Source organism: Oreochromis aureus, linkage group 14 (assembly GCF_013358895.1).
Source record: "Oreochromis aureus strain Israel breed Guangdong linkage group 14, ZZ_aureus, whole genome shotgun sequence".
Taxonomy (NCBI): Eukaryota; Metazoa; Chordata; class Actinopteri; order Cichliformes; family Cichlidae; genus Oreochromis; species Oreochromis aureus.
Genome location: NC_052955.1, coordinates 19,566,595 through 19,582,414, shown reverse-complemented (window position 1 = coordinate 19,582,414; position 15,820 = coordinate 19,566,595). Strand labels below are relative to the sequence as shown.

The window sequence follows — 15,820 nt, the reverse complement described above, 5'->3', positions numbered from 1 at the left end:
TGCCATGCTTTGATGAGCATGCCCGCTCGCTGTAAATCACAAATGTCTCTCTACACCTCAGTGTGTGTGTGTGTGTGTGTACGTGTGTGTGTGTGTGTGTGTGTGTGTGTGTGTGTGTGTGTGTGTACCAGACTCCTTTGAAGTTTTGAGCATCTGCAGCCTGGCAGTGTTGGGACTAGGCGATTAAAAGACATTTTATTTTCAGTTACAATCCTGGCTTCCAATGACTTTGGGAAAAAAATAAATGCAGCACAATAATCATACAGGTATATTTCCCCCCCAGTCTTCTGGCTCATGTTATAAATCCAGATCATCCCTTTTTCTTTAAAGCAGTGTGCTTTGATCCCCTTCCTAAAAGGCCAGACTTGCTCACAGTTTAGTTCAGCTCGAGTCAGCTTGATGGAAAGAAAGCCTTCGGTCAACAAAGGTCAATCTGGAGGAAGTTTCCATACCTGTGGAAACGCTGTGTTGCTCTCCGGTGGCTTCATGCAGATCTCCCGAGGCCTGCAATTCTCCCCGGGCCTCTTGTTACTCTTGTGAGAACAGATTCGCAGTCAGAAATCCCCACCTGCCTGTGCCTTACCTTCACCACATCAACCCTGTGTCCTACACCACATGCACCTTTTTTTTTTTACTAGATTTTTGATCAAAATTAAATGTAATGAAAAGTACAGCTTTCAGCATAGTTATTGAGTAATCATGTCAAATCGCTGTGATTTTAGTGTTAACCGCAGATAACAGATTCCAATTTTTGCAATTAACGAGTTGCCAGAGTGCAGCTGACAATATCCTCTTATGTAAGCACTCAACCAGCACTCACATCAGACAGGACAGCTGCTTGTCCTGCAAGGCTCCTTGACAGAAATACACACACACACACACACACGCTCTCCCTCTTTCTTTATTCATCTGAGCTAACCAACGGCACTTTCCTACATGCCTGTTGTTAGGAACCCCCCCACCCCCCACCAAACAACAGGCATGCAGGAAGAACAAATACAGATACATGCAGTATCGGTCAAAATTTCTTGTCCATCCCACCTGCACGCCTGGCTCCAATAAAGAATGATTTGTGCGTGTGAGACAGTCTGTGGTAACAGAACAGGGCAGAGAGTCAGAGTGCGTGTTATCTGCGTGAATGGAGTGCGGTTATGTAAGCGGTCCTGTGATGATGATGTGACCTAATGCAGAACTGAGTGAACACACATGGACAGGAAGCTTCTGCACTGCTCCAGCGATCTCGCCGCCCAGACTTCCTACCCATCCGCAGACAGCTCATCTCTTCTTTTTTAAGCTTCTGTCTTTCTTTATCCTTCTCTGTTTCTGGTTCACTCTTTTCTTTTCCTTTTAGCTTCATGTCTCTCCCCTCTTCATCGTAACCTCACCACACACACGCACGCACACACTTTTGCCTGTTTCTCAGTCTAGTTTTTCCCTCTTGTCCTCTGTGTGTGAGTGTGTCTGTTGAGCAATAGCATTCCTATCCCAGCACACTACAGAAAGCAGATGGAGAACTGGGCAAAGCTGTTCTTACTAGACCAACACCAGGCATTCCAGTTATTGCAGCAAATCATGCAGATGATCTATGTGTGTGATTTTATCCCTCTGTGTATGTGTGTGTGTGTGTGTGTGTGTCAGTTTCACTGAATCGAAGCTTGCTTCCTGGCACTGCATTCCTTCATCCCAACCCTCCACCTCTAGGCCAACACATACAGGCCTGTGTGCTGCAACAAACACACACTCCCATCATTGTGAGTGGAGGGAAAACGGTTTTCAGCACAGTGATCGGCCCTCTTATACCCAAGTTTTTATTGCAGCTGATGGATTTGTCATGTTTTTCTTCTGTTTGTGTGTGAACCTTGTGCATATTTAAGAAGCCTGATTTTAACTGATAACTTCAGTTTTTGAGTGGTTTTAAGTCAATAATCCAGAATTTTCTCTCTTTTGCTATCTAGGTTAACGGCTGCCTGCTGGACCCCCTACCTCCCCCCACTGTCCTGCGCAAGTCCTCCACCTCGTCGCCTAGCAACATGATGGAGACATCCATTGATGAGGGCATTGAAACAGAGGAGCCCGACACAGAGGATGATCCGCCTCACCTGCTCTCAGCCTATCAGACAGCTCGATTTGGCCAGCGGCGACACACCTTGTCTGAGGTCACCAACCAGCCAGGGCCTTCGAACCAGGGTATGATTGGCCTTTGGTAGCAGACAGACAGTGTTCAGATGAAACCGTTTATCATGATCTCTGTAATGATGTGGAAAAAATATTTCGTCCCTCAGGTAAATTATTCACTTTAGGCCAAAATCCTTCCATGGGTAGTGTGGACTCGGACATTGGCTACGACATGGGCTCGATGCACAGCGATCTCGGTCTGCTGGAGGATCCTCCCTGTCTGAGTGAAGTGGTTCCGCCCAACAGCTCTCCCCCTGGTGTCACCCCTACGTCTTTCTTGAGTGCCAGGCCTGCCAACCCAGCTATGGCTGCACTGACTTCCCAGCATAGGGAGACCCACAACCGTTCCCCAATCAGCTTCAGGGAAGGGCGCCGTGCCTCCGACACCTCCCTCACCCAAGGTCAGAAGCAGTTGGAATTCTTTCTCTTTCTTTGTTTTTTTTAAAACCAGTTTTTGTGATCTGTATCCTTTGAGAAGCAGATTGTCTTTTAAACAGTCGTGAGCTAAAGTAGGCAGCCATAACCTTGACTTCACTTGCTTGATAACAGATTAAATACAGTGTATATTCCTTGTTAAATGCATGCACCCGAACTCAGGTCACCTGAGTATTCATGTAGCCAGCCTACCTTAATATAAGGTTTTGCTACACTTTGCAATTTTAACTGCAGCTTCGTGTGCAGCAGAAAAACAGTCCAGTGCCCCTTTAAGGTGGATGTGACTCCTTCTGCATATTCAGATCCAGTATGTGTTTAAGTGTTTGGCCCATGTTTCCTAATTTTTCCTGGTATACTACCAGAATGGAATAAAAATGAAGCAATCAAGATCTGATTTAAGTGGAGACTGTGAGCTTTAATCCACAAGTTTTATCAAAAATTTTCTGCTAACCTTTTAAGGAGTCAAAGCCATTTTTTACAAAGTCATTCCATTTTCACAGGCTCTGAAGAAACTGTGCAAACTAAGATAATTATAAATATAAGGGTTATTTTTTTCTACTTGGACTCAAATACTAGGTCTGGAACATTACCAGCTGAGTTTCCTCCATGTGAACCTTTGCCAGGTCTTTATTGCAGTTTCCTTCAATAGCTGCTTGTTGTTTTTTGTTGTTTTTTTTCCTCACTTTCGTCCTCAGTAATTGAAGCAGCTCGACTGGGTTAAGGTCAGGTGACTGACTCAGACATTTAACAACATCCCTTTTATTTATTTATTTGAGTTTTGCGGCGCTCTCCGATTGCTTTTGCAGTATTCTTTTGGACAGTTTTTCATGTGTGCGATGAAACCCCTGCGGCATTTGACTGAAACAGAGCAGACGATATAGCTCCTGTTAAACTGGTACTCTTGCATTCCCATGTTGCAAACACAGCCTCCTCCATGTTTTACAGAAGCTGTTGGACGCATTGTAGATTTTATTGATTGACTGATTGCAGGACTGGGCAGACTTGTTTAATGGCTTTCAAGAAAATCTGATCTAGTCTTTCTTTTTAGCGCCGCCAGTTGTTTCCATGTTGAGGTAAACCCTCGATTTACTTCTTGACTGTAGACTTCCCTAAAAGAATGTGCAAATGTTGTTTGTTTGGCCACTCCTTAAGCATCTGCCATTTCTCTCAGAGGCCTGTTTGATTTTACAAAGCCCAGTGCTGACGACCTCCTTTACTTGCTTTGGAATCCATTGGGACTACAACATTAAAAGCACTTGCCTAATATGCAGCAGCTCTGACCTGTTTGACTTAATAAGACCTCTGAAGGTTTTACTTTCACTTTACATAACTCTCATCTAGCCTGCTCTTCGACAGGTGCCACAGTCATGAGATTCTCTGTCGTATCTGATTGGTATATTTTGCTTTAAGATAAAAGTGCTTCACTATCCCCCACCCTCCCCCCCCTTTTCACACATACTCCCCCCTCCCCCCAATCTCTCTGATGACTACAATGGTGATGATTCACCTTATGAATCAGAGACAGATATTTGAAGGTTTCAGCCCACATATCCCCCCTCCTCCCTCCCTCCTATCCTCAGTCATTTTCGCTCACTTTCTTTCTCCCTCTTCACATACTCGTTCCCTGGCTTGCTTTTCTTCTCTATTCAAAGTTTCAGTCTGCGGCAGGCGGGATTTGTTTCCCCTTCACATCAAAGAGAAGCCAAAATATAAGAGAGAATGTTAAACAACATCTATCTACCTCTCAGTTTCTCGCCCCCCCCTCCTCCACCCTTCACTGCTACTTTATTCTGTGCCTGCTGGTTATAAATCACCTGCACTTTAGCCCAGTAGAATCTATAATTACATTTCAGAAATGTGTGTTTCTTCCCTGGCTCCACGGTGACAGTCTGTACCGCGCGCTCCCACTTGGTTGTGTCAGTTATTTATTTATTTTTCGTAATCCTCTTTGGAGAGTGTTGATGTGGTGGATTCTTTTGCGTCAGACTGCTGACTCTGGTTTTAAATAACTCCCACCATCACAGTGAGTCAGGTCCTATCGTTCGCAGCCACAGCTCGTCACCACTGGATGGGTCTTATCTGAGCTGCTTGCCGTTGCGCACACACAAGCGCTCGCACGGAGATGCTGTCATATATGTGCATACACAAACGCACAGGAGCCGCAGCTTGTGACGTGCATGCAGTCACAATGTTCGTAAGGGCTATGAAAAGCGCTAACCAGTCAACCAGCTTGCTTGCGTCAGCGACTGTTAAGCCTGGCTCTGAGAAAGGCTAGAAACTTTGACTTCCTGTTGTGGGGAAAAAAAAAAAGAGTGATTCTATTGATCAGGTGCACAAATCAATGCTGACTCTGTTTTGTGGGGATTCGTCTGTGCTCTCAGGTCTAGTCGCATTTCGGCAGCACCTTCAGAACTTGGCGAGGACCAAAGGCATCCTGGAGCTGAACAAAGTCCAGCTGCTGGTGGAGCAGATGGGCTCTGGGGATGGGGCCACCATGGACCCCTTGGGACCACAGCACCACTTGCACAACCTCCTCGAGGTTAGTCCTGCTGCATAATCACGCACAAACACACACAGTTCCTTCTCTTTCAAAACCTGTTGTCACATTCAGCCTCATCTACTGTCCTGACCCCATGTCACCAAAAAAAACAAACAAAAAAAAAAAACGCACCCAGGCTGTTGTGTAACCCCAGGAGAGGCAGCCAATTGTGGCTTGTTTACTGTCTCCTGTCCCCCTGGGGCCTGGAGCCTGGAGTCTTGGCTAAAATGAATACAGCCATTGTTGCAGTCGGCCAGACGTACCCATAGTAGTGGCTGGAATTGCATTGACACAAAAAGACAGGCACACATTGATACTAAATGATACAAGCACAGTGTAATAATGCAAGGGGGGGAAAAAACAAGCAAAATTAGTCGTACTAGCCGACAAGATCTAGTAGTTTTCCTTTTGTCCACCTCTCATAATGCAATGAAGCAGCTCTTTGTTGGTTATGATGCTCAGGCCCCATCATCCTTTTAATTTGCTTTCATTTCATTTACCTAATGTGTAATCCCAATGGTGCATGCCATTTAGAGCAAGGCATCTGGCTGATCAGTCACCACACAGGCATTTCGGCAGGAGACAGCAAAGATAATTCACTTAAAGCTTTATTAACCGGCAGCAGAGGGGATCTGGGCCCTTGTCCTAATGCTTCATATTTTTGATTGAAGGGTGAAGCATGCAAGCAGCAGGAAGGCCTAGCTTTATACCAAGGTGGGCCGCAGCCGCCTCTGCTGTCCCGCAGACAGAGTTTGGAGACACATTACCTCACACACAGACTACAGGTACAGTCTCCTACCACCTACTCTCATTATGACTGTGTTTATACCTGATACAGACGTTTCTTATCGAGCCAAATGACTGTTTTGCGTAACATTCAGTGATATCATTTGTAAAGTTAAGATGGTTACCAAGGTATTTATCTCGAACCCAATCATCAGTCCAAATCTCTCTTGTACCCAGAAGGCCAACGTCTTGGCTAACAGTCCTGCTAGCTGCCAGGTTTTCTGTAAGGAGACTCCTCGAAGTTTAGAGCAACAGCTGCAGGAACACAGGTAAATGGCACTGGAAAATGTTTTTCACTGTATGAAATATTATCAGGGATGGTTTTTTTTTATTCTTGTTGTGTTAGCATAGCTGTGGTGGTCTTTCCCTGTTGAGATTTGAAGCAAAAATAATTTTCAATCTAAATTTTTAAACTTTTTTTGTTTTAAAAACAAGGAATCCAGGAATTAAGCGTTTTTTTGTTTGTGTTCCTTGACTTTTTCTGTAGTTGGATAAGACGGGTTACACTGTTAGTAAGAAAAGTAGGACTTGTCATACCTTTAAGTAGACAATTTCTACTGCCACACTGATCTCATCCATGCTTCCAACCACTTTTCTTTTGCTATTTTTCATGTATCCAGCTATATAGAGACACGGTGTCTTCTGTGTGCCATCGGCTAAATTCAGATTGCTTGATTGGTTTTTCAACTGTCATCAAATACAGCCGATCATTTTCATTTGATTAACAAATCGTGACGCACGAGCAATAATGATTAGATGTTTAGCTTGAGATGTTTTATCATTTCATAACAACATATTGGCTCATTCTTAATTTGATGGTTGCAACATGGGTGATATGAGGAAACAAAAGGCTGGAAAAGTAAATGGTGCTTTAAAAAACAGCTTAAGGAGCATTTTGCAACAATTTCAGCTAAATGTCAGCAGGTCAGTCACATGATTGGGTATAAAAAGAACATCTTAGATAGGTGGAGTAAAGATCAGCATCTAAAACAGCATCTAAAAATTGTGGAACAATTTCAGAATAATGTTTCTCGGTGTAGAAATTTGGAAACTTCATATCTCATCATAGAGTACATATTGTCTTCAAAAGACTCAGAAAATCTGGAAAAATCTCTGTGTGCAAGAGATGAGGTTTGGGCCCCAGATGATGGCACTGCATTAAAAACAGACCTGATTCTGTCATGAAAATCACTGCACAGGCTCACAGACAATGATTTCCAGAAATCATTGTCCATGAACACAGTTCACCATGCAATCCTCAAATGCATCATACAAAGAAGAAGCAATATGTAAGAGTTTTATTAGCGCTGCATCTCTGATGGTATGCATCAGTTCCTCTGGAATGATCAGCTTGCACATCTGGAAAGGCATCATCAGTGCTGAAGGTATATACAGGCTTTTGAGCAACATGTGCCTTCAGTATTTCAGCCAGATGATGCTAAACTGCATACTGCATCTATTAGAACAGCGTCACTTTATAGCAGATGAGTCCGGGTGCTGCCTGCAGTCAAGACCTTTCATTGATTTAAAAACCTTCGACACATCATGAAACAAAAAATACAACAAAGTAGGCCAAGGACTGTTGAGCAGCTAAAATCCTGTGTCAATCAAGAACAGGACAACTTTCCTGTCCAGCAGCTGTGTTCCTCAGTTCCCAGATGTTTGCTGACTGTTGCTGAAAGAAGAGTAGATGCTACACAGTGGTAAACATGGCCCTGTCCCAGCTTTGAGACATGTTGCTGCCATCAAATTCAAAATGAACTAATATTTTTCTCTTAAAGTGGTACATTTGATGTTTTCTATGATCTGCTGTGAATAAAATATGGGTTTATGAGATCTGGAAGTCATTGCATTCCGTTTTTTAAATACTACCCAGTGCACCATCATTTTTTTGGCAAATTGGGGTTTTATATTTTGTACTCTGGAAAATTTTTGTTTCAACTTGTGTTGCTTCAAAGTGTTATCTTGCTTGAAGTGAGTTACACCTGTTCTCCCTGCAGACTGCATCAGAAGAGGATGTACCTGCAGCAATCACAGGGCATGGGGCTGCAGACCTACTTCAACCAGATGCAGATTGATGAAGGATCCTACCCAACAGGCAGCCCTCCGCTGGACCCAGCGGCATCTCAAAGTTCCCCTCAGGGCTCCCCAATGTCAGCCACCCACCAGCCTCAGGCTCAGCAGCAGGGCAGCCCTCAGGCCTCACCTCCATTCAGCCACGCTCATAACCTGAGCCCTGTGATGGAACCAGGCGAGGCCTTGGGTTATGATGCCTACATGACCCATCACCACTACACCCAACATCTGCCTCCAGGATCTCACCTCCACCACCAGTTCCACCATCCTCAGCCTCATGAAGCTGCTGCCAGCAGCCTGGGCTTCAGCTACCCTGGAGGCTGCGAGCAGCAGGTCCTGGGGCCTTCCACTGAGGCTCTTCTGCCAGAGCAGTACGAGTTCGCACTGGATCCCTCCTGCCTGCCCCCACCTGCTGGAGGAGAGGTTAATACCGGAGCTATGGGTGGAGTTTTGGCTGCTTCTGGGCAGTCCGACGGCTTAGGCTTGCCTGAGCTGCAGGGCTCCCTCTTGGACAGTGAGATGATGGAGACTGTGGACTCGCAGCATGGCTTTGTACTGGTCAACTAAAGCCAGCTGAGGGGCTTTATAGAAAGCAGTATTAAGAAATGAGAATCCACACAGCATTGAGAGCAGAGAGAATGGAGATATAAGTGGAGGCCATAAGCGTAGCAACAGGGGAAGGAAGTGTTAATTTTTGTGCAACTAATACAAACTTCATTTCTTAGTTGTGACGAACCTCGACCTTTCTACCAGAATCCTCCCTTAACCTACCTCCCTTTCTCCCTCGTCTCCTCTGTTCTCGTTCTCATCAGCCCTGTGAGGCAGGAACAGGCCCGGTATGTGGCACAGCGGGAGTTTCACCGTACTGACTCGGCGAGGCTGCTGTTGTCACGTACGTTGTGTGAGGACTGCGCCGTGCAGCCCAAGGGGGGGGTTGGGATGCCGCACATCCCAGAGGTCGATGGAGCGCAGCGAGTCACCTATGGTTTGGAAGCGAACTCATTTAAGACCCGACTGCGTGGCAACCAAAAGCACAATGGCTGGCAGTGCTTTTTTGTATTTAAAATAGGACACCATCAACAACAATAGACTGGTTCTCAAAACACTTTGACTTTTTTTTTCTCCTTCTAAGAAACCGGTAGGTTTAAAAAAAAAAAAAAAATTGTAAAAAAAAGAGAGAAATTGGCCCTCATTTATCACGGTACCATGAAGATGCCCACAGTGTTTTTGGTTTTTTTGCAGTTATAGAAGTTATTTAAACACTAATGTACAAAGCCCAACACGGCTCTCATGCATAGGCTCCAACACTATCATTATACATTAAACCTCTCAGTACCTAAACACGTACCCTAAACCTGCTACATTTGTGCTTTTAACCATGTCTCCAAGCTATTACGTGGGTTGACTAATGAGAATATTAATGTAAGCTATGTGTGATATGCATCTTTTTTTTTTTTTTTTAGCTCATTGTAACTACTGATCCTGATTTTCTCACACTACTGAACTGCTTTTTCATCGTTCAATCCAGCTGCACACAGCTGCCAGCTCCAGCTTTTATTGTACTGACGGAGATGACCACCAGTTTTTGCGACGAAATGGCTACACCTTTGTTTAACAGTTGAATTGTGGGTCATGCGTGTGCCTGATAAATGAGGGCTGACGTAATTAAAACGTTAGGATCAGGAAGCTGCGATGTGAAACAGTCGATATTACTCTGTTTTGTTTTTTGTTTTTGTGGCAATACTGAAGCAATATTAATCCTTAATATGGAGGGGGATTTGTGAATGAAAATAGCCTCACCAGTACAGCCAGCTCTGATTGGTTCCTGGGGCCCTCTGTGTCGTCAGAAGTGACATCACTTGAGCCGATGATGTAACCAGGAGATAATCTCTCGCTTACTTTCCACAGAAGTGCAGGGACGAACTCGGAAACAGCTGTTTGGATGGTACTGTGCAAAAGTTTTAGGCTCTTAAAAAAAAAAAAAAGTGAGTTTAAATCGGGTTTGAGCGCCCTCGACCTTTAAAACAGAACCGATTCTCTTTGGTACACTCGCACGCAACCTTCCCAGGTACTTGGCAGGTAGGTTGTTGCGAGCATCTTGGAGAACTTGATGACTTTTTATGTCAGACTGATTCAGCGATGGAGATCAGGGTCACCCTGCTGGTAAAGAAACGAAACAATTGAATTGGAAATTCCTGAAAGCTTTTGCACAGTACTCGGTGTAAATGTGTGCGTGCGTGTGCGTTGGTGTGTTTGCACAATCCAGAATTCATCATTTTCACAGCATTTGTTATCATTGCTGAACTAGACAAACACTGTATTGACGGCTTTATTCAGAATAACACAGTGCAGTAGTAGCTTTTAGATTAATTCTGGTTTACATCCTTAATGCTCCAGTCATGCCGCCGTGTTGTTTTTAATCATGGATGATGTTTATAATAATGAAACGACCCCTGAAAGAATCCCCTGCATTAGATTTTATGAAAGAATGTGTTCTCTCTTACGCTAAGGCTTCTGTTAGCAGAACATCAGTCAGCACACACTGGATCTTGACTGTTGGCTCACCACCACTCTGACTGACAGCAAGCCAGCAACAAGATGAGAGATTATATATATATTTTTTTGTTTTGTTTTGTTTTTTAATTTCCTCACAGCACTCGGACTGTGTTCAATCTACTTGAAAAACACAGACGCATCTTCTCTGACAAATGATTATGATAACTTTTAGAAAATGATCATGATAATAGAGAATAGGACTGTGACCATCTGCTACACTGTCACCTTCAGTGGTCATATGAGTTAGCCTTTAGAAGTGTAGACGGCACTGACCCGGAGTGAAGAAGGTCGTTTGACAGTTAACAGTTTTCAGTGAAGGGAAAATAATGTGGACCAACTGGGGCTGCAGTGTTGGTTAAGACTGAAAGGAAAATCCATCCTAAAATGCTTTAACACTGTTCCACAGCAGATCATCTGTAATTAATTAACCAATTAAACAATCTGCTGATTATTTCATTGGCCAGCTAGCTCTTGGTTTTTTGAGTGGCATTGGAAAAAGGCTCATCTTGCTTTAAGTATCACGACCCAGCTCTTTGATATTTCTCATCAACAGTCCAAAACTCAAATGAGGTTTTACCAGATACTGACGTTAACCTGTCACTATGACGATCATGGTCCAGTGACTAAGCCGTCATTCACTCAGGTTTCCAGACGTTTCAGTTAGTCAGTGAGCGTTACTAAGGAAAAATGCGCATGCCCTGACCAAAGCTTTGCGATTGTTTTGGCTGCTAGCAGGTTACCGCGGTCGCCTGTAGTTTGCATGGTACACGGCAAATTGTCCACAGATGCTCGCCAGCTGCAGGTGCGATGCAGACCAGAAAAGGAGACAGTTTGCCTCTTGAAACACGATGGCTTTCACTTTGAAGGCAAACATTCCCCATTTCTTGTTTGCATCTTACATCTTCCCGCTTAAGTAGGCCTCAGCTGGTAGTGGGTATTTGCAGACATGTCGGCGTCAGAGACCGCTGCAGTCTGCTAGCAATAAAACCAACCATGAGGACGTTTTTAATGCAGTTGACTTGATTGATTTAATGCAGGGAATACACTCACACCCCCCGCGCAACCTGTGGTCATAGAACATTTAACATGACAGGCAGCGTTCAAGTAATGAGGGTGACAAACCTCATTTCTTTAACTCACTCTCTGGTTCTCGCAGTAGAATTGTGGCCTATCATTAAAAAAAGAGAGCTGCACTGATGTGCACAAGCCTCATTCCCTCCCACATTTTGTTTTAGCCAGTAGAAGCTCCGAAAGACTCTGACACAACACATCTGTCATGAAGTCACCTCTCTCAGGTTGCAACGACCTGTTCTTGCTGCTAGGTAGCTTGGCTTATTAGCCTGTGAGGAGAAATGAGTCACCCAACATCATCCAGCGAAACCAAGATCAGACTGAATAAAATGGTGTTGGCGTCCTTGGCCACAAAATTTTGAGAACCCTTTACTTGAATAACGCCACCTCTATAGCAAACACTGTAGTCGAGTTCTGACGTCGGTGCCTCAGGATTTAAAAGACAGAGAGCTTAGTAAGTCACCATTTTCCACATTTAACAGTCAAATGAGCAAAGATATCACCTTCAGAAACAATGGCCTCAATAGACCAGAGTGCACTGAAGCTACAAGACCTGTTGCAAAACAAGTCTTGTGGTTGCATTAACAGTTCCACCCTTGACTTTACAAAACTAGTCCGTGAGCTGGATGTGTTTATGGTGTTATCTGCCCACATTTTATTGACGCAAATAAGCTCACACCCAGTTTGTGGGTCATGCTGAAATTGTCCTTTAGAAAGAATGAAGTCCGCTGAAGTGTGTGAGCTTTGTTTACAATGAAATAATTACTCTGAGGTTTGAAGAGCATTAGATTGTCACTAATGGTGGTGCAAGAGCATTAAAGGGTGGATTTCTCCTTGAAGTGAATATTGCGATAATTGTTTTTCATTTTGTCAACGGCTACAGGATGATCTGTGGAAGTTTTAAATACTGGAGCACTTTGACAGCAAAGGGGAAGAAGAGATGTAGCGAGAGAGGAGGAGGTGGGAAGGGTTCGTTTTGGCTCTGCTTGTTTTTTCCCCCAGCAGATTAAAAACGAACCGCAGATCTGTAAGGAAACACCTTTTTCTTCGCTCTCTTCCTCAACAATAATGGAAACAAAACGACAACAAAAAAAACTTTCAAAAAAAGACCTGATGTAGTAACACTTTATTCAAATGTTGTTTTTAATTCAAGAAAAAGCAACACGTTTGAGTTTATTATGATGTGTTCTGTGTACAGATTAGGGGTGTAATGAATCGTCGGTGCGCGCTCAGTTTGCACCGACTTTTGTGTTGAACGTGAATAGTGTTCAGTGTGCCTTTTACTTTTTCGTATTTTCAGTCTAAATTGATTTTGAAATAGCACCAATATTTCCTGTCGGACCCTTTTTTGTTGGTTATTTTACGATGATTATTTCTTTCTTTTCTGTATTTTTTTCTTTTCTTTTCTGAAAGTAAGTAGAGCCAGGTTTTACAAAGGTACAAAACCAAAGTCGCTCAGAAGTTTCCCTGTACGACCCACCGTGTGGAGTTTTGGAGCTTCTTTGTCAGCTTCTCTACCGTGCTTTTTTTTTCTTATTGGTCAATCAGTGTATGCCATTTAAAAGTATTATAGCAATATTTCTCTAGTGGAAGACTACAGTCATGAAGATTCTAGTTGATGTGTTTCCAAGTATAATTTCACCTCCTGCTGACAACAGAAAATCTATCAATAGAAATCCAGTTTTATATTTACCTTCATTGATGTTGACCACACATAAGCTAACTTGCTGTTGAGATTAAAAAGGTTTATTGAACAGAAGAGCCTTGTGTGAGTGTTTCTTTGCAACAATGCCGTTCATCCTGGTAGTTGGAGAGTCTTCTCCACCTAGTCCAGTTGTCCTATAACTTCACACTACAGCCGACTGATAGTGCCCCACAGTGGCGCGGCAGAGGCGAGGGTTAATGAATCACGCTCAGCAGTTGAGTCATACCTGAACCTGAAACCGCTTCAACCAGAGCTAATCTTCTCAAGGTGGACAATTCAGCAGGAGCCACGAAACCGGTTCAGGTGCAGCATTACAATTTATATTCTCCAGTGTGAGACTTGCCAAGTAAAACTTTCTTGATACCAGTGAACACTTTCGTTGTTGGCAGGAACGTTGTAACATTAAAACACTCAAAGAATCCTGAGATTAATAGGATAAATGTATAACACACTTTTGAAATATTTCCAGGCATTTTTTTTTAAATCAAAGTTGACAATTGATTATATATGTGAAGGATTTATGTCCTAGTGATGATTGAAATTAAAGGTAATATAACCCACTGGCCACTTCATTAGGTACACCTGTTCTGCTTGACTTTAAAACATGGCCAAGTGAGTCCAAGTATTTCAGAAACTGCTGATCTGCTGGGATTTTTCCCACATGACCATCTCTAGGGTTTACAGAGAATAGTCTTTATTTAAAAAATGAGGAAACACTTGGCAACAGTGGGAAGGAAAAACTTCTTTTTAACAGGAAGGAACCTCCAGCAGAACAAGGCACGGGGAGGGGAAGCCAGCTGCTGATACCGGTTGAGGGTGAGGGGAAGAAGACGGGACAGAAACACTGGAAGAGAGCCACAGTTTAACAATAATTAGTGATTAAAACCAGAGTGCTCTACATGGACATATTTAGTGGAAAAGGTGATTGAAGAAGAAACAGTGCATTGTGGGAGGCCACCAGCAGCCTAGGCCTATTGCAGTGAGACTAAGGTAGGATTCAGGGTCACCTGATCCAGCAGGAACTATATGCTTTATCAAAAAGGACATTTTTAAGGCTAAGGGGGGAAGAAATATAGTAAGGAACAAATTGCCAGAATCTGAAAATATAAGACACCCTCCTGCTATCCTTTCTCTAAGCCCCTCCCCCCAGACAGTCACATTCACGTGCACATACTTCATGCAGGTTAAAAATAAGTCTAAACTGACTTTTGGCTTAACACAGGAATCCAGACCTGCAAGCCCACTACTAAACCCATTTCGTTCTAATATTGTAGGGTCTTTACTTTTCAATATAAAAGTGCCTTGGGGCAACTCTTGAATTGGCGCTATATAAATAAAAGTGAATTGGATTGTGCCACCACATCTTCCATCCAAAGAGGGTTTTTTGTTTTGTTTCTTTGCTCTTTATACAAGTCACGTAATCAGGTCTGAAAAGACCTGCGATTGGTTAAAGTCTTTTCTCACGGGCTAGGTTTTCCAAAGCCTGTAAACAAAGCCCCAAGAAGATACAGGGGTCTAGTTTCACCTCAGAGTACTTTTGTTTTATTCTGATGTGACACCTTTATCCCTGAGTCATTTCCTCAAAGTCAAACGCTTTAAAGGAAATGTGTATTCTTCGATTCCCAACAACAGAAGTGTTTAAAATCTAATATACTGAGTGGTCTCTAATGACAGCAGGCCTGGAGTGAAACTGTTCAGCTCTTTTAAGCAACAAACACGGTTTTTCATTCTCATCTGCCTTTAAAGAGACATTATAATGCTAAAGATAACCAACTTAACACTGACAGACAAGACTATATTTGATATTACTGCTGATAATCCAGCATAGATTGCAATGAAAGGGAAAGTCGGTGCATTTCAGGTGCTCACTGATTTTAAAAAAAACAAAAACAAATTAGCTACACCTTGATCACTGCGCAGCCATTCATTTTCTCCCCAATACTTAGAGTCCATGAACTAATCACCAACAGGTGCATCAACAGTTTTAAAAGGCCCATTACCCCCCCCCCCCCCAAAAAGGCAGAACTTCTTATTTCAAAGAGCTGCAACAAGGCAGACAAACAGGTGACATCATGGAGCAAAAATATCTGCTTCCCTAAATACTTTTTTGTGTTCCTTGGGCATCATTAACCATAAATACTGAATGCACATTTCTCCTATTAAAACACCACAACCACATATGAATTAGACAACAAACTCACACTCTCCCCCTCTGTTGTACAACCAGCTGTGAGCCACTGCAGCGATTTTGCACGTCTCTTTTACACTCGGTGTTAACGGGGCAGGGGGAGGCTGAATAATTCATCACCACTGACACGACATGAAGCCCCGACCAGTGAGCAAGATCACTGCTCTCATATCACATTTAGTCCATCTCCATGGCAATCATCTGTCAATATTTAGCAAACTGCATGAAACTCAAACACCTTTTTTGTTCTGATAGTAAAGTGCAGCTAAGGAAGGGGGGGCTGTCCTGA

The 15,820-nt window shown here is 43.3% G+C and overlaps 1 protein-coding gene across 3 annotated transcripts in view; it reads left to right on the top strand.

The window, feature by feature from the left end:
- The window catches only part of sik2b (salt-inducible kinase 2b), a 49,314-nt gene extending 35,917 nt beyond the window's left edge, over positions 1–13,397 (top strand). For 2 of the 3 annotated variants that reach the window (XM_031749892.2, XM_039598298.1), the window contains 6 exons: positions 1,956–2,187; positions 2,283–2,576; positions 4,992–5,149; positions 5,821–5,934; positions 6,113–6,204; positions 7,936–13,397. In XM_031749892.2, the coding sequence (XP_031605752.1) occupies positions 1,956–2,187; positions 2,283–2,576; positions 4,992–5,149; positions 5,821–5,934; positions 6,113–6,204; positions 7,936–8,578 (1,533 nt within the window). In that variant the 3' untranslated portion in view covers positions 8,579–13,397. The remainder of the gene's footprint in view (positions 1–1,955; positions 2,188–2,282; positions 2,577–4,991; positions 5,150–5,820; positions 5,935–6,112; positions 6,205–7,935) is intronic. The other variant, XM_031749893.2, reaches the window with a different exon arrangement.
- The last annotated feature ends 2,423 nt before the right edge of the window (positions 13,398–15,820 follow it).